Source organism: Amia ocellicauda, chromosome 5 (assembly GCF_036373705.1).
Source record: "Amia ocellicauda isolate fAmiCal2 chromosome 5, fAmiCal2.hap1, whole genome shotgun sequence".
Taxonomy (NCBI): Eukaryota; Metazoa; Chordata; class Actinopteri; order Amiiformes; family Amiidae; genus Amia; species Amia ocellicauda.
Window position 1 is genome coordinate 19,306,424 of NC_089854.1, and position 18,784 is coordinate 19,325,207.

At 41.3% G+C, this 18,784-nt stretch overlaps 1 protein-coding gene and 1 long non-coding RNA gene across 2 annotated transcripts; both read left to right on the forward strand.

Annotated features, from left to right (window-relative positions):
• Positions 1-468: 468 nt before the first annotated feature.
• Positions 469-18,775, forward strand: LOC136750625 (zinc finger protein 271). Its single transcript, XM_066705747.1, has 4 exons — positions 469-1,496; positions 4,487-5,680; positions 7,551-7,788; positions 16,218-18,775. The coding sequence occupies exons 1-4, from the start codon at positions 634-636 to the stop codon at positions 17,355-17,357; spliced, it is 3,435 nt and encodes a 1,144-aa protein (XP_066561844.1). The 5' UTR covers positions 469-633; the 3' UTR covers positions 17,358-18,775.
• Positions 14,286-15,755, forward strand: LOC136749657 (uncharacterized). The gene is made up of 2 exons (XR_010816775.1): positions 14,286-14,521; positions 15,489-15,755. It is a non-coding gene; the product is annotated as an uncharacterized LOC136749657 (long non-coding RNA).
• Positions 18,776-18,784: the final 9 nt, after the last annotated feature.

The following is an 18,784-nucleotide window of genomic DNA, read 5'->3' on the forward strand; positions in this document are numbered from 1 at the left end:
GCAGTTGATACACAACAAATCATTATCTCGTGCATTCCTTACTGGTTGAGTAGGGTCTTGCAGGTAATTAATGCAGTGAATTTAAGAACACTGAACTCATCTGCAATTTCCCTGTACTCTATAGCCTCAATTGACCTGTCATTTTGAAGTGGTCTGGGAGTGTTAAATGGCTAGTATAAGTATGCATTCATTACTGTTATTATTAGGCTACTGACATTTCTGAGTTATTGAAGCCCATTTCCAACACATAAAAAAGTAACTTTTCAGAGCAAATCTGGGATACTAATTGGAATCCCCTCCATGGGATTGTAACTATGAATGGGAAGAGGAGTCGAGTTGTTCGTGCTTTACACAGTATTGTTGTATCTACCGGTTTGTAAAGCAGGGAACAAATCCAGCATGAGTCACATCCTTGGAAGGTTAATCTGTGTTACACCTTTTTTGCCCTTTTTGTCTTCTGCAGAATCCTTCTGGGGGGAGCCATCTAAGAGACAGCTGAGCAAACCACAGAACAGATGAGCCAGGCCCTCTCAATTCACCATTGACCCTACTGATACTGCTCTACTCTCAGCCACAGAGAGCACATGCCTATGCTACTGTTTCCTCCCCACAATTGATTGCTTATTGCCTACTATGCTCACAGACTGTGCATGTTCGAAGGGGCTGTGGAGAGGAGGCAGTGAGACTGGATTAGCGATGGATATGATTGAATTATTTACGTCATTACTGGACCTACACAGGCAGCAGCTGCAAGCCCTCACTAGACAAGGGGAAATCCAGGCAGCGGCCCTCGTTCAGCTCCTGAGAGAGCCAGGATTCCAGCCGCGTGGAGGGCTGAACATGCCTAAAATGAGGCCCAATGAAGACCCAGAGTCCTACCTAGCAGTGTTTGAGTGTGTTGCTGCAAGCTGCCAGTTGCCCAAGGAGCAGTGGGCTGCCCAACTGGTAGACCTACTGAGTGAGGATACGTGGGCTGTGGATCCTACCCTGGGGTCACAGGTGGTTCTTGATTATGACTGGCTGAAATCCAGGCTGCTGCACATGGCCAGGTTTTCAGAGGATGCCCACCGGCTGGATTTTCGCTCTCTGGGCTGTCCCCCAGGGAAGAGTCCACGCGCTCTGGGGCAACAGCTCTACAGATCAGCCAGCCACTGGCTCAGACCTGAGAGGCGGACACCTGTTGAAATGCTCCACCGCTTGGTTATTGATCAGTTTTTGTCTGCCCTACCCAAGGACACTGCTGCTCTTGTGCAAAGCCACTGCCCGACCGAGCTGGAGGAGGCTATCCGCATTGCCGAAGGCCACCTAGGCCTCTCTGAATCCTCAGCTCGGCCACCCCCTTCCACCAACAATGCTCCGGAACTAGCTGAAGCTATAGCCAGCCCCAGTGAACCAGAAACTACCATTTCTGTTCAGCAGGCATTGCTGGCGTCCGAGGAAGTGACATATGCTATGGGATTGTGTTTTGTGGCACAGGACGTGTCTTCAGCTACCCAGTAAGTCATATTTTTGTATAGTAGTGCAAAGTTTCACTGAAGGGGAAAACTAACAAAAAAGTGAAAGTTGTTATTCATTGTAAAGAAATAATGCATCTCTATTTCAAACTGGTAATTTATTCTGCAATATTACTTGATCATATAAATACCTGAAGAAATGGTATTTTGGATGTATTTGGAAAAAGTGCTCCATCACGTTATAAAGTTGCCATCTGAGCCATGCATATGTAAAGTATGGCCTTCATGTTGGAATCTAAAACTTAGGCTAGTTGTTTTCTCAAGAATGTTTAAACATTTCTTTTAACAGTTGCGACCAGCTTGTCTGATCTCAGATTTTTTGTGTGCATATATTGCTGGCAAGTAGGTCTGGGCGATATGACTTTAAAATAATATCTCGATATTTTTAGAAGTTTGGGCGATACACGATGTATATATTTCGATATTTCTTGTTTTCATCCAATCAAGCTACAAAATACTGTAAGACCAGAGACATTCAAACTACAAGTATTTTGTTAATCATTAAATATGCGAAACTAACAAATACTACATGCAGGCTGTCATTGTAAATATATGCAGAATGCAACACATTACAGCGCAAGTGTTGTGTGATTACTATTACGTGCGTTATGTTGTTATGGGATAAATATATAATATATATTTACTGTCGCATAACAATAACACAAGTAATAGTAATCACACAACACAATGCGTTGTAAAATGCTATAGATTCAGGTAGATTTTACCACAGCGGGGTTTATAGTGGCGCATTTAACATCTGCTAGACAGACATTTCTTCTCTGACTGTCGCGTCTCGATTCTACTTACCGGCACAGCACGTGTTAATACTAAATAATAATAATTAAAAATGTTGTACCACTTCACCATCTAATGCAACTTCCTGCATGTGTTTGCATTGCTTTCCAATTTATTAAAATGAAAACGTTATTATTAATTTTATACAAATTATATCCGTCTAAATTAGCGGGGGTGGGGGTGCCTGCAGATCCAGTTCAGCCCGGTGACGAGAGCGGGGCGCAGCGTGTGCGCCTGCGCATTAAAGTATCTCTTGGTTGTGTGTTATTGTGTGTCGGGTCTCTCTGCTCATGTCTGTCTGTGTTTCTGATGCTCATTTCTTGCCGCATCCGACACGTGTGGAAGAACCGGGAAGAACGCAAAGCGTCCTAATTACGAAAAATACTGCCGTAAAGAGTGGGATTTGCGACACTACGATATAAACGATATAGCATAATATGAAACGATAGACGTTTTTCTATCGTCATACGATATATATCGTCATATCGCACAGCCCTACTGGCAAGGGTCAAATGTACTGAATTTGGCAGTAAACCTCAATGAAAGTTAATTGATCATGTAACTGTCATTATCAAAGACAAATCCAGTCACATTTATTAAAGTTTAAACACGTTTGAAGATTTAACAATGCCCTGTGCCGCAGATAAGTGCAGATTAACTGTATCGGATAATATTATTGTCTGTTCAGAGGTATTTGAGGTATTTGGTGTGCAAAACATACTGATCCAGACATCTTTACCTCTTATACTGTTTGTTCAGAAATGTTCATTGTTTAGAATTATCAATATTTTCCAGGGGAATATTATGGGTGAGTTTTGGGAGAGTCTGTGTAAGCAGAGAGCTGCAGTGGCAGTGCAGGCTGGCGGGGCTCGGCACATTATCCACTGGCAATTTTGTTGAGGCAACCCAAATATTGGTAAAAATAATACTGGTAGAAATAACATGGTAATTGTATTTATTAGCCCCCCCCCCCAGAAATCTGTGAAAATTGTTGTTAAATTCTGTGATTAAATTATTTTATGCGGCAGTGATTAAGATCAGGAAAAACGTGTATGTGTTTGTCATGTAATTAAATGAACAATTAAGGCATAAACTGAGACAATGATGACTGCTTAAACGTGTATACAATGTCCATGTCTCATGTAACACTATGATTGAACATTTTAATGACAACGTTAACATGTCATGACAAATCAATATGAAAATGAAATAAAATAATCTGATTTTAAAATGTATACAATTTACATAATACATGCCAATAATAATAATACAAAAAAAAACATTTCAAAGCATTGATCCATAGACCTGGGTTTGCATAGTGATCAAGATTGAATTCCAAAGGAAAGTTAGAAACTTGCTGAGCCAATCAGGACAGGCAGACGAGAGCTATAACGGGTGCAAATCTAATAGAATCAATAATGATGAATATATGATGTGTAGAAAATTACGTGTTTCGAAAATGAACATGATTATAAATGTTATTATAAAGCCCATATTGTCGACAATGTGGTTGGAGAAGTATAGCTCATGAATTTTGAGGAGTTTACAGCTGAAACGCTGTATACAGTTAGGTCCATAAATATTTGGTCAGTGACACAATTGTCAATTGGCTCTGTTCGCCACCACAATGGATTTGAAATGAAACAATCAAGATGTGCTTTAAGTGTAGACTTTCATCTTTAAATTGATGTTACATCCCAATTGGGTGAAAAGTGTAGGACTTACACCCATTTTTGTATGTGCCCCCCCCAATTTAATATAAATATGAAAATGTTTAGATGACAATAACATTACTAGAAACAGATCTCTAGTTTTCTTTTTCTTTCAGCCCCACACGGCACACTCATGGAAAAAGTGCAAACAGAAAATATAACTGTATATTTACATGATTATTGTAAATAAAATAGACGAAAAACATTTATTGATTACAATGACGTTTCTGCAAAGATAATGTATCTTTCTTTCTTCTGTGTTTGTTTTGGTATCAAGTATCATTTCCAGCATCGAGTATATTGTGATACTAAACCTGATATTGGTATCAAAGTCAAAATTCTGTTATTGTGACAACACTAATAAAAAAATATATGCATTTTTATCTGATCTTGTTATAGCATATTATGGTAAAATCTGAAAGCTTCAAAGCAAGAGAACTAAGAGATAGTATTCTTGTTTTTAAGGACAGAGGATATGCCGAACATTAGTGAGCAGAGTGAAGGCCAAGAAACAAGGACAGAGTCTTTCCTCACCAAGCAAGAAGCAGTTGCTCTGGGATCTGCCTGCATTAAACTGGAGATCCCAGATTTGGAGTACATCTGCCTTGAAGAGGAGAGTTCCTGGGTGAGTCCTTCTCAAGACAAACAGGGGTTAAGTGATTCTGACTCCGCTGGTTCTCACAAGGCAGCATCTGAACCGGTTTCTAGTGCCGAGAAGCTGGAGTCATCACTGCTGGATTCCATTAAACGGGAGTCTGCACTGGAATCTGTCCACAGCAGAGATATAGCAAGCACCACTCATGACAAACTGGAGCCACCACAATCTGAATCGCTAGAGAGGAAGCCACACAACAAACAGATTGAGAAATCCCGGGAAGGTAAGGGAGGGATGCCTACTGAGAGGAAAGGCGAAGAGACTGGCTCACTCAGGATAGGGAAAAGGCGAAAATCCCCTTCTCAGCCTGTCTCACTAACCAAATCTAGTACACCTGAAATGGCCCAGCCTTGTTTCAGACGCAGAAAGAAGGCTGACCACAAGTGCGTGGAGTGTGGAGGCTGCTTCTTCAGTAGCCTCCAACTCCAGAAGCATAAGATGATGCATATGGCTGATTCACCCAACCAGCCTTCAGATGGTAGTAGGAAGCTCAACAAAAGGCAACAGCAGCAGCGCAACCGGGATAGGCCATACTGCTGCGGCATCTGTGGTAGCAGCTTCAGCAAGGGCCATCACCTTAAACGGCATGCACGCATCCACAGCGGAGAGAAGCCTCACCGCTGTTCAGAATGCGGGAAGAGCTTTGGGGAGTCCCACACACTCAAAAGACACCAGCTGGTTCACACGGGCCTCAGACTCTATCCCTGCCCTGACTGCAGCAAAAGATTCAGCCAACGCTCATGCCTTAAGGAGCACTGCAAGATCCACACGGGGGAGAAGCCCTTCAAATGTGGCGAGTGTGGGAAAATGTTCCGGCACAAGTGTGTCCTGAGGAAGCATTCCCGTGTTCACACAGGTGAGCGGCCATACTGCTGCAGAGAGTGCGGGAAGACTTTCATTGAGTCAGGCAGCCTGAAAAAGCACTCGGCTATCCATGACAAACAGAAAGTGGACCTTGAGCAAACTGGGGGAAGGAGGGGGCGGGGAATGAAACCTAATAGAACGTAGGATTTGATGGAATCTAATGCGCATGATATTCAGAGTATTGTTGAAGTTGCTGTAAGTATAATATTTGGACAATGTATCCTCTCCAGAGACACTTATTAGTTTTATATGATAAGTAGGGCTGCAACTTTTGAATATTAATTATATTTTTAATTATTCAAAACATTTCTGTACTTAATATTTGAAACATTTTATACTCGCCATACTTGCACCTTATTTAAAAATGCTATTTAATAATTAAAACATTAACATGGGTAACTGTAAAAGGTACATTTTATTTTTAACAATTTATTGAAACACGCAGTTTGTTGATGCCGTTTCAAAAATACCAATTGTCTCTGATGTATTAAGCCAGAAGAACAGGTTGCTTTTTTGTCTACAACATGAAAGTTGTGAACTACCCAATATAAATTCATTTTCAATTTAAAGTAGTTTGTTTAAAAGCAAAGTTCCTGTGTACCATCATTGTCATATGTTTTGTAATTTCTAAAAAAAATTTAAGAGGTTTCCCACATATTTCAGGTTATACCGTGCATCATAGGCTGCTGAAACAATTACACAGCATAGAAGCAATGTGTATGTACATCAGCAATGTGCTGTGACCATTAACAGAGCCTGCACTAAGGATGTTGTGTCCAGTCAACCATGTAAAACCTTTACAAAGATGTAGAAATATCGCTTAAATTGAAAGGAGACATGTCAGTTTTTTGATGAATGATACATTGCATACCCCTTCATAATAATACATTCTTGATTTCGGTAATACGTTAATCATTGATATTGTAAAATACATTAATCTTAATCTTCTTTCGAGATTCTCAGTGAATTGTACGTAGTTTAATTTATATGCCCAAATGAATTTGGATATCGGATTTAATTTGTATGTGCGTATAATATAGATATTAGGACTGTGTGTTGCTGGACCAAGTGTATTTCAGTTCTAGGAAGCTACATGGAAAAATAAAAAATCATTTGGATACATTTGATTTTCCATACTCAATTCAAGCTTTCTGAACAGGCCACATGTATAATGGGTTTCCATGCATATATACAATTATGACAAAAATAAATGGTATGCATCTGCAGTCTGTCTTACCAAGTCTCATCGGTAAGAAACTGTCTCACACCAGTATTAATTTTTGACTGTCAGTATAAAAAGCGAAACTGTCCCCACTTGCAAACCAAACTATTTTGCATTTGATTTAAATGTGAAGGAATAAAGTTTCCATCATTGATTGAAACCTCTTAATTAAATGAATATGAAACTTTGCAGAGTATACCATGCAGGAATGTTTCCTAATTATATAGATCTGATATATGGAAACAATTTTGTGTTTTTTCCATTCAGTTTATGTGCATGCATTGTATAATGAATGTAATAACAGCATGATGTTGCATACAGGAGTAAAATATATTTATTTGTAATTGATGCAAAAGTAATTTAAGTTTTAAAAATAATCATAAATCTTACCAGTAGGACCTTCCTCATACATCTCTGCTGCTGAATATATGTGGGTGCTTAGGCCTTCATTTGAACTTAAATTTAACATTTAAATTAACATTGAATGGATGTTAAAAGACAGCTCTAATCTAATAAGTGAACAAGAACCAGTGCAATTTATTTCTTCAAAATAATTTCAAACATAACTTTTTTTTTTTTGCTGTAGAATAATTTACTTGTTAACTTTCCATCTATGCAACACGATTAATACTCTACTATTTAAATAAAAAAAATCTAAATATTTTCTATTCTATCAACACTTTGAATAATTACAGCACAGATAAGTATTAGTCAAAATATTACTGTAACTATTATTAATGTATATGGCTGATAAGTTATAAGTGAGTGATACATTTGGCTTTTTACAGGAGCAATCTTAGTAGAGTACTTTGCAGTAGTACCTTGCCATTCCAGGCAGCACCGAAAGTGAACCCCCCCAGGATCCAGCGAGGGACAGTGCCTCCTGGGGGGTTCCAGTTTCAGGAGGCAAATGAACAGGAGGAGCAGCTGATGGGCTGTCCCCCATGCGAGTGGATCCCAGCCTCACAGCAGGTGGCTCCCTGGTGGGGAGAGGCAGGAGGAGCACATGCAGTGTGGAGAGTGATTGTGAGTGAGAGAAGAAAAGGAACATTGATAATGGTAGAGAAGTTTGATTTTGGATTTATGGACTTTGATTTCAGGCTCAGATTTAAATTATTTGCGTTTTGTCTAATGTGTCATTTATTAGCTATCCGTGTAGGGAGGGACCTGTTTAAATGTTTAGTTAGGCTCAAAAAATAGTTAAGCTATTGTTTTTTTTTTTGATTCACTGTATATAATAAAACTTCATCTACCATATCTCTGCTTTTTGTGTGCCTGTTTTGTAGACCTTGCCTGTTAAGAGCCCCCAGCACTGTGGTCATCAACCCCACTGTCAGAAAGTGTTAATTTACGTAATCGCCTAGCTCCTCTGTGAGAGGCTTATGTTTAGTTTTCGTCATCAGAGCACAACGCCTTTGCCAGTGCAACATTGCCGTTTGCATCTGCATGAATTCTAAGTTTTTCCCTTCCTGTTACCATATCCCTGACTCATTGCACAAGTTTAATACTTATGCATCTACAAACCATGATAAATAAGAATGCAACCATTAAAATGAGATATTATGTGGTTTGCTTTTAATCTGCTTTTTCTTTTTTCTTTTTTCCAAATGGAAGGTTGTCTAGCTACCCAGCCTTTTGCAGTGCATGGGCTGTGTCCTTCCAGGCTGCCCTGCCTTTTACAGTGCAGAGGGCAGCTCCTCCTTCATGCCGCTCCCCTGCTTTTAATCTGTTGATGCACTGCATTGTTCGGAATCGAATCACGTCCAAATACAAACTCGGACTAATGTCGTGGGCTGTATTGAAGTATCAATGCAGTGATATAGCATGTAGTCACTAGTTCAACTGGCTGCCTGAATGTTACTGCTGTGTTTGTACAATAAATATACTGAAAAGTTTAAATCTGCCTCTCTGCATTCAGTCATCTGACTGTGGGCCCTATCCTGTGGTGCAGTTTATTATAGCCAGAAGCTTCCTTTTTGCCAAAGATTCCTGCCCTTTATTTCACCCACAGTGCCACAGTTGGAACAGCAGCAGTGTCTAGCCTGAGTTTTAAGATCAAACCCTCCAGTTACAAGAAACTCGCAGAAACCCACATCTATTTTAAGGGTGTAAAGCTGTAAACCTTTGAGTAAAGGTGGTTAAGCAATAGCAAGCAGAAAAAATAGCATTGACATATTAGCATACACCTCTCAAATAACAACATTTTGAAATAGATTATCTCTCAAGCACAAACTGCGGTTCCATTTGTCTATCTTGTGTTGTTTTATTGTTCACCACAGGACGTCTACACAGGCCCGCCTAGTTCAGCTCAACTAAGTAGCGGTGGGTTTTGCTCGTTTACTTGTTTATTTATAATGTATATATTGCAGCTGTATTGTCGTAACGGCAGCTACTGTTTCTAAGTTAGTGACTTACGTAGCACACTTTGACCATATATCGACAGTTTCTGTCATTGCTATTATTAGTATTGTTGCGAGCTGTTGTTCAGTGTAACTGCATCTGTCACCACCCTTGTCTGCATTCAAAAGCGGCTGTTAATTGTGCCATTAGCATTCCTGACTGGGAGGGACTTGTGCGATTGTGTAATTCAACACAACACAGGACTGCTCTCCTAATCAGTCTCAGGTGGACTATTTACCAGCCCTCGGGACCTCTGTGCCAGCAGTCAGCGGCAGCAGCCTTCAGTGCCCCCCTTCCGAACGGCCGCATTTCTAAAGGGCAGGGACTCTAGCTGTGGGACTCCAGTGAGGAGACGCATCAACACCAGGCAGCTATGACTATCTCTCCAATTCTTGTTCTACTCGCTCCTGCCTCACGGCACACACCCGCTTGCCATTGTCTCCCTAATCCCTCTAACCTCATCTTTCTGCCTCTCCCCTCCTCCTCCCTCCCCTCTATTCCCCTCTCTGGAGGTCTGTGGAACTGCCACTCAGCTTCCAACAAGGCCATTGGCCGTTCATCTCCACTTTCGCCTCCAACCTCTTTCTGGATTACCTTGCACTAACCAAGACATTGATCTCCCCTGAGAACTCAACCACCCCTGCTGCCCTATCCTGTTTGTCCTGTCCCACTTCCCTCATCCTACTGGGCACTGAGGAGGATCAGGGCTGCTGCTCTCCCCTTCTCTGTCCCCCTCTTTCTCTTGGATCCCAACTAACAGCTTCTGCGTCGGTGACCTTGGAATCTCTGGAACTGCTCTCACCTGGTTCTCCTCCTACCTCAACCCATGGTGGGAACTTGTGACTCCTTACAGTCTGCAGTTTAACCTCATCTAGTGCATTCGGGGGGGGGGTCAAGGGGGCAGGCAGGAAGTCAGGCAATTATGCAAACAATTCAGTAGAGGGCAATGTGAGACGCAATCGTCAAAAGAGCTGGGGAATACTTAGAAATGACTCTAGGGAGAGATCAAGACAGTGAATGCTGGGAACAGGGGGTTTAAATACAGAACAGAGGGGAGCAGGGAACAGGGATGTGTAGTGTTGGGCCAATGGGGGCAGAGGGATGACGGTGGAAGTGCACATGGTGCTGAGGAATGTTAATTGCATGATTGCTGGTTGTGCTGAGGAATGTGAGAGTCAGGGTTAATATTCTAGAGACGATGACCTCTGGTGGTGAATAGTGGAAGTGTGGAGGGAGGATGGCACAGAGGTATTCCACTATGATTGGTTGAGAGGAACACTATAAACTTGTACAAACTTGTACTGAATAAAGGCGCACAAAAGAAAAACAACGACAAGGAGGAGGACAGGAGGAGTGAGAGAGTGAGAGACACCCGCCTGCCTGCTGCTTACTAGGCTGACCACAACTGCTCTCTGTGAGGAGCAGTGAGAGAAATCTGGTATTATCTGTTTCTCAGCAGATACGTAATACTGCCTGTTTTAGAAATAATTAAATTATATTCATTTTCTGTTTTTGTCACAAATAAATTATTTCATACCTGTGACTTCGTCTTCCCTCTAAAAATAATGTTATTGAGGTATAATAAATTGGCCTAGGAGTTTTCAGTTATTTATTGGATTGGCTGAAAAACCAAGCATAAAAAAAAAATCCTCTTACGCTTATTATATACTTGCTAACTTAGTAATATAGTGGTTTGTGAGTTTCTCTCAACTGTCCCAAGAACAAAAAACATCAAATGTTTCTTCTTAACTTTTCCAATAACTAGTCCCAGAAATGAATGTAATTATTTACGATTTACTTATTTGTGCACTTGCTAACTTAGATGAATGTATTAGTTGCTTGAAAGAACTACAGTGGTCTTAGAAATAGAATTAGTAATAGAAATGTGAGCACATACAGAAAGGTAAAATGTCACACTGGGTTAAGTACACATTAAAATAATGTTACAATTAATATGTTTCAAATAAAAGTGAAAATACATTGTGGATAAGAGTTACTGGCTTTTTTAATCACCTCAAAGTATAGTAAGCACTTTCATTTATCTTATCATAATTGTTACTATTATTACCAGTGGAGTTATTCTATAAACACAGTTGCATAAGTGTGGTGATGATATGCAAGGAAAAGTATACATCACATTAAGTTACAAAAGCAATGTAAAAACAAAACAAATATTTATAGGCACCTGGAGGTGCAAATTTGTAATCAAGCCCGTACCAGGGCAATTCTCATGTTTTAGGGCTTGCAGTCCATTACACCTATTCTCGACTGGTCCCCATGTTACTCACTAGGCTATTTGGGCTGATATTTTGTTGTAGAAGGTTTGATTTATTGTTTTTTTTTTTTCAGAGGGTTGTGTCACATGTATTGTGCGTATATACCATACTAGTTTCGACTGCAACAGGGCAGCGATCATTCAGTGCTTTACAACTACTCAAAACATATTTGCTCTCCACTATGGCAGAAGAAAGGCTTCAATGGAGATGTTATTGATGACAACAGTTTGCCTGCATAATGTCGGTTGATGTGTGATTTGTCACTGGATGTGTCCATGGTGATGTGTGTTGTTGATTTCATGGAGATTTTGAGCTAAGTTTTTTGACTCAGAAATGACTACATTTTCAAAGATTTCTGGGTGAGGCCCCCCTCACCCCCCGCCGTCAATTAATCATTCCTCTTCAACCTAATGTTGCCCCCCTCCATCCACAAATTCCTGGCTACACCACTGAACACATTGTATGTTGAAGGCTTTCTCCCAACGGTATTCCCCAATCTTTGTCCACCATCAATCCCTTCACGCTTAGTCAGCACTGTCTGTGTCCCCCACAAGGACATTTGCATAATTTTGCACGGCATTTTTGAATGCCTATATTTTACCAATCTGTTTGTAAAGTGCATTATACACCGATCAGCCATAACATTATGACCACTGACAGGTGAGTGAATAACACTGATAATCTCGTTATCATGGCACCTGTCAGTGGGTGGGATATATTAGGCAGCAAGTGAACATTTTGTCCTCAGAGTTGGTGTTAGAAGCAGGAAAAATGGGCAAGCGTAAGGATCTGAGCGACTTTGACAAGGGCCAAATTGTGATGGCTAGACAACTGGGTCAGAGCATCTCCAAAACTGCAGCTCTTGTGGGCTGTTCCTGGTCTGCAGTGGTCAGTACCTATCAAAAGTTGTCCAAGGAAGGAAAAGCGTTGAACCTGCGACAGGGTCATGGGCGGCCAAGGCTCATTGATGCACGTGGGGAGCGAAGGCTGGCCCGTGTGGTCCGATCCAACAGATGAGCTACTGTAGCTCAAATTGCTGAAAAAGTTAATGCTGGTCCTGACAGAAAGGTGTCAGAACACACAGTGCATCGCAGTTTGTTGCGTATGGGGCTGCGTAGCCGCAGACCAGTCAGGGTGCCCATGCTGACCCCTGTCCACTGCCGAAAGCACCTACAATGGGCACGTGAGCATCAGAACTGGACCACGGAGCAATGGAAGAAGGTGGCCTGGTCTGATGAATCACGAGTTCAAGGTGTTGACTTGGCCTCTAAATTCCCCAGATCTCAATCCAATCGAGCATCTGTGGGATGTGCTGGACTAACAAGTCCGATCCATGGAGGCCCCACCTCGCAACTTACAGGACTTAAAGGATCTGCTGCTAACGTCTTGGTGCCAGATACCACAGCACACCTTCAGAGGTCTAGTGGAGTCCATGCCTTGACGGGTCAGGGCTGTTTTGGCGGCAAAAGGGGGACCTACACAATATTAGGCAGGTGGTCATAATGTTATGGCTGATCAGTGTACTAAAGGGATGAACTGCCATATTCCGTTTGCAAAGTCTGTATTCCACATTGTCCTAAGAGGTGACTGTCCAGTATTGATCCTTTGTTCCATTTTTCCATTTTGCAAGGGTTTGTCCTCATGCTGCAATATTAGGGGTTGAGAGAGAAATTATAAAACATTTGTATTAGTTCTATTAATACATTTTTCAAACCCTTCAGAACATTCTAGTAATTCACTGTAACAACCAGTTATCCATTCTCAGTGTGTGCAATTAAAAGTGAAAAGTGTGCAAAGAGGTTTAAATTTTTAAAGTCTGTTTATGCATTCCTCTTGTGATTACCACTGTCGGGTCTGTCCTACTGGGAGAGTAACGGACCCAGGTGCAGGGCTTTGCAGGTAGAGGGAAGGGGAGAGGGATCAGGAGCTGGCAAATAAGGTTGAGAGGAAATAACCAGGAATTGTTGTCAGGGAACAGGCAGAAGGTTGATCGATCAGGCGTACAGAACAAGAAGGGAAGTCCGAAAGGCGGATGTCAAAAATATGGGAAAAGCTAAGGTCAGGCACACAAAATACTAGTCGTAGGAATAAGGCTTGGAATTGCACAGGAGGCAAACAAGACTTCGTGCTGGAGAAATGGCTGGACTGAGTATAAATACACAGGGCTGATGAGCAGGCAGACAGGAGACAGGTGAACATGGTTATTCAAGGAAACAGGGATGATTATTCATTAATCAGAATGGACACTGCAAAACTTGAGACAGGGCTGACATCTAGTGGTGATCTGGGGAATTCATGCTGCAGCTCTGACAACCACAGATTGTGAATATTGCTCTCCACAATATTTCTGCTGGATAATTGTAAATGGAACAGCTGATGCAAGAACTTACATTTACAATAACCCCTTGATGATACAGACTAGTAAAATATTATTTTAAAAAAAACAATATGGTGAATGGATTAACTTTATAATGTAGGAATGTAAATATTTCGCATTTTTGATAATTCTACTAGCCTTGTTTTGCTTTAGATTGTACTTGTGCCATTTATTGATGTATTCATTTGTGTAGTGATGGAGCCACTCAGGCTGGTGCGGCCGCTCCTGGACTGTGCCTATGCTCCTGATGGAAATCTGTCTGGAAGCGCACCTTTGGCTTTGCAGAACTTTCAGAAAATTGAATTTCTGAAACATGGACCGGTACATCTATATACTGAAGAAAATATAATTTAAATTACGTTTTTTTTTCTCCCCCCAGTGCTAGACTGTGTTGCAATTAAGAAACTGTCACATTGAAGGCTATATTATATTCAGTTGTTGTCTGTACATTACATTTCACTCCTCTTTGCAGGGTGCACAATCCTTAGTTTTTCTGCGGATCTAAAGGAAAAGAAACGTGTGACTATAGTTGGCACTAATCAACATGAATTGCATTGAACATCTAGGAACCAAAAGAGGCGGAACGCGAACTCTAACATAGAGGAAACACGGAGCTCAATAGCGGACGGACGCACAGCCAGGAATCGTCCGAAAGCGCAAAACAAAGATGGGAAATCGAAGAAATGCTCTTTAATTTGATGAAAAGGTGAGATGCTTGCAATATGGAATATATTTAATTCTAACTTCATTCTCCTGCAGTATATGCATTCAGATTTGTTTTGGTGGTGTATTGTGTTTTCTGTGATCCCCGCAGATGCAGCCGTGGTGCAGATCAATGCTGTTACAGCAACAGAGCAATAGGATGCAGACAACACAATAATCCACATCTGCCAAAGAAAAATCAACCGCTTAATATTAAACGAAATACACAATTAAGTTATTCATTGATTAATGTTTTATTAATGCATAGATACAGAAGCAATTCATGTAAATTGAATATATCCTAAACCAGACTTTAGATACGTGTGCCTTAAAGATATGTCATGGTACTTTCAGATAAAATACATAAATAATAATAAGCTACTGTTTTTAAATATTTGAATGATCTTTTAATATATTTAAATAGCTTGTCATCTAGGGCATATGTAAATTATATTTTCCAGTGGATTAGCTCGGGTTTGGATTGATAATGCAGCAGTGAATCGGTAACAACACTTTGCTTTTCAGACTTGATGTATTATTATGAGGAGGAGGATGATTATAATAGCCTACATTTTGAAGTTTTAACCTATTGAGCCGAATATAAGTCAACTTTACTTGGCAAAGAAGACCAAACTTTGAATGTTTTCTTCTTGACCACATGAGGAGTGTCAGGAAAATGGATGATCAGTGATGAATGATGTAGGCTAATGAGTGAAATGGTTGTGAGATGTGTATGTTGTATGTCTGTATATGTAATTGATAACTCATAGACATATATATGTGTATGTGAGCTAAATTAATGAATTAATATTAATTATATTAACCGAGAACTGTGAAAAAAGTCTGATCTTCAGCTATATGTAATGTGAATGTCTAACTTTGGGTAATGTGTGTATGTCCGCTTAATTCATTATTTATTATTGTTAATAATGATAACCGGCAACAGTGAAAAAGTGTACTGACATTGACAGCTACTCCTGACAAGCTACCGGCAGTTGTTTGACCCTGCAACACCTCTGCGGATCCTCTGAAGTGGTGGCATGACAATCGGGCGCAATTCCCTTTGATGGCCAGGCTGGCCAGGAAGTATATGCATTTGTGCAGCACACTCTGCTTCAGAGAGAGTGTTCAGTACAGCTGGCAACATTGTCACCCCAGTTGGATCTTGTTTTAAACCAGACTGTGAACATGTGAGATTCTGTGCAAGGAGCACTAACAAGTGAGGAGTAGGAAAGGTAATTATTGTGAAAGGCTGAGATATGGTCAATTCTATTTTCATTTTGATGACTTTTAATACTATTACTTACGGCCTAAGTTCCACTTCCACTTCTTAATTAAGCACATGCATTGCCAATAAATTGCTTAAATCTGTGTGCATCTGTGTGTTATACTTAATTATAGTATAAAAATGTATTGAATAACACAATCTATCCACACTAATAATACAATTCAGCTGTCTTCTAAAAACTACAACGAATTTTCATTACAGTCGTATCTCTTGACCAGAACAAATGATTTATACCTCTGCCCACTGTTCCCTTATCAATATGTTTTCCACGTTTACTCTTCCATGCTAGTTATGTGGTTTCTGGGTCAGCCAGCCATGTCAGCAAGTAGAAGATAGGTGGGGGGTTTCAGACACTTGAATCATCTGTTTATGCAGTGTTGCTAACCCCTGAATATTGTTTTGTGTTTTTAAGATGCGCAGAGGGGAAATGTCTGATCTCAGGACAGAACAAAATGAGAAGGGTGTGCTGATCTGCATTGAAGACAAGGCCTCTCAGCAGGTGCCTGAGGCAGAGCAGTGTAGACAGAACGATCAAGTGGGCTCTCCCAGAGTTAAGAGCGAGTTTCTGGGGAAGCTCCCCTTTCGCTTGGATGAGGTCTCAGATCTTGGATCACAGCGTGCTGAAGAAGTCACAGACCATTTGCAAGCTTTGCCCGTCTTTGAGGGCCCACTTCTGTTTAACGGTAGCCCAACCAGTACGAGTGAGATGAGGGTGCCAGGGATTGAGCATCCCACAGATTGCCCAGACAAGCCCTTTAGCTGCCATCTGTGCACCAAGAGCTTCAGCAAGGCCAAGCGGCTAAAGGAGCACCAGAGGATCCACACTAGGCAGCGTCCACACCAGTGTGCCCAGTGCGAGAAGCGCTTCCCCACCCTGTCGGAGCTCAAGAAGCACCAGCACATCCACACTGGAGACAAACCCTTCCGCTGCTCCGAGTGTGAACGCTGCTTCAACCGCCTGCGCAACCTCAAGCGCCACTACCAGATCCACACCGGTGAGACGCCCTTCCCCTGCCCGGTGTGCGGGAACAGCTTCACCACACTAGCTGTTCTGCAGCGGCACCAGCGTACCCACACTGGCGAGAAGCCCTTCAGCTGTAGCCAGTGCCAGCGCCGCTTCAGGCAGATCGGCCACCTCCATTCCCACCAGCGCACCCACACGGGGGAGAGGCCCTACTGCTGCTCTGAGTGTGACAAGCGCTTCAATGAGCTCAGTTCTCTCAAGAGGCACCAGCGCACCCACACAGGGGAGAAGCCCTACTGCTGCGCCCAGTGCTGCAAGAGCTTCATCACCCTGGCAGAGCTGAAGCGGCACCAGAACACCCACACTGGTGCCAAGCCCTATAACTGTGCCGTGTGCCATAAAAGCTTCAGCCAGTTGCGCAATCTCAAGAGACACCACCAGATTCACACGGGGGACAAGCCACACCATTGCACTCCCTGTGGCAAGCGATTCATCACCTCCTCTGACCTCAAGAGGCACTGGCAGCGCATGCATGCCAAAGAGGAGGCCCTGAGCGGCCTGAACATAAGGGCGGTTGTCATTGGATAAAGCCAGGCTTCGGGAACCCTGCAAATGTAAAGGAATGGGATTATTGAGGCAGGGATCTACAGTGTGAGCATTTTACTGTGCACTGTGAATGTGAAATAAAATGTGGAGGCACCCGTGCGAGTACAATGTGTGAACTCTGTCAGGAAACACTGCACTGAAATGATTGGGATGATAACGATATTTTATAAAAATCATGATTACGGTAGCAGATGGGGGCAGTGTAGTTCGGTTGTGGATTGTCCCAACCGCCAAGACAAATCTGTAGGCAACGAGGTGGTGTGGGTTACCCTCTTTATCAGTAGAAATCTCCTCAAAAGGGAAGCCTGTGTAGCACAAAGAATAAAAAATAAAACCACATGAACTGCCACACAAGAACCATTCAGTCTGTGGCCAAATAGGGGCAAATGGCAGCAAATGAAGAGGCAAAGAGGCAACTGAAGATGGAAGCATAAAACCCTAGTATTAAAAAAAAACCTATTTTCTATAAACTACGTTATAATACCATTCTAATATATCTATACCATGTATTGTTTGCTATGCTAAAAAAAAAAAAAAAAAAAAAAACGCAATCAGGAAGTGTTTATTGTCAGTGACGTCAAAGTTGATCATTACTAAACAAAATGTGCAGAATTTAAAATATGGTATTATTATCAATTGTGGTATTTAGAAATGGTTAAACGGTGTGTGGTAAACCTTTGTGGTAACTCCATGGCGAGTGTGCATAGTATCCACCATTTCTCAAAAGATCCCATAATAAGGCGACTTTGGGTTTAATTTGATCAAACAAAAAGGATTTTCTCTGGTTGACATATTATTCTGTGATTTGTGGGGATCATTCCACCCCCCACAGCCTCTTAAACGCTGTAGTGACAATTGGGTTTACCAAGAATCCCAGATTAGAAACGAGATCTGTACCCACCATATAGCCTGTACTAAATGAACTGGAAAAACATCTTGAAAGAAGAGAGATGGAGAGAGCATAAACTGGATATGCTGAAGAAGGGTTTTATTTATAACAATGTATGTGATATAGAGATAATTTAATATAGCACTTTAAATTATTGATTCTATATGTCTCTCTGGAAACATTGTAATAATAATACTTACCCAGCTTTAAAAAAAAGACAAGTCACTGGATGAGGACTGTCCCATCACAGCAATCTCTTTCAACAGACTGTGATGGGAGCAAATTGAACTTGAGGCTAACGTTTAAAAAAACTTTATAACATGTAAGTACTGATAGAATTGAATATTATTTCATAGGAGTTATTTGGTTAAATGCTGATATGCTGTATGTCCTTTCTTTACTTGATACACAATCATACATTGTATCACTGTAAAATATAAAAATGTTGATTCTTATCTTTCCGAGACCCACCAAAAACATACATTTTAATAAACTTGTGATTAAATGAAAATTTTACCAA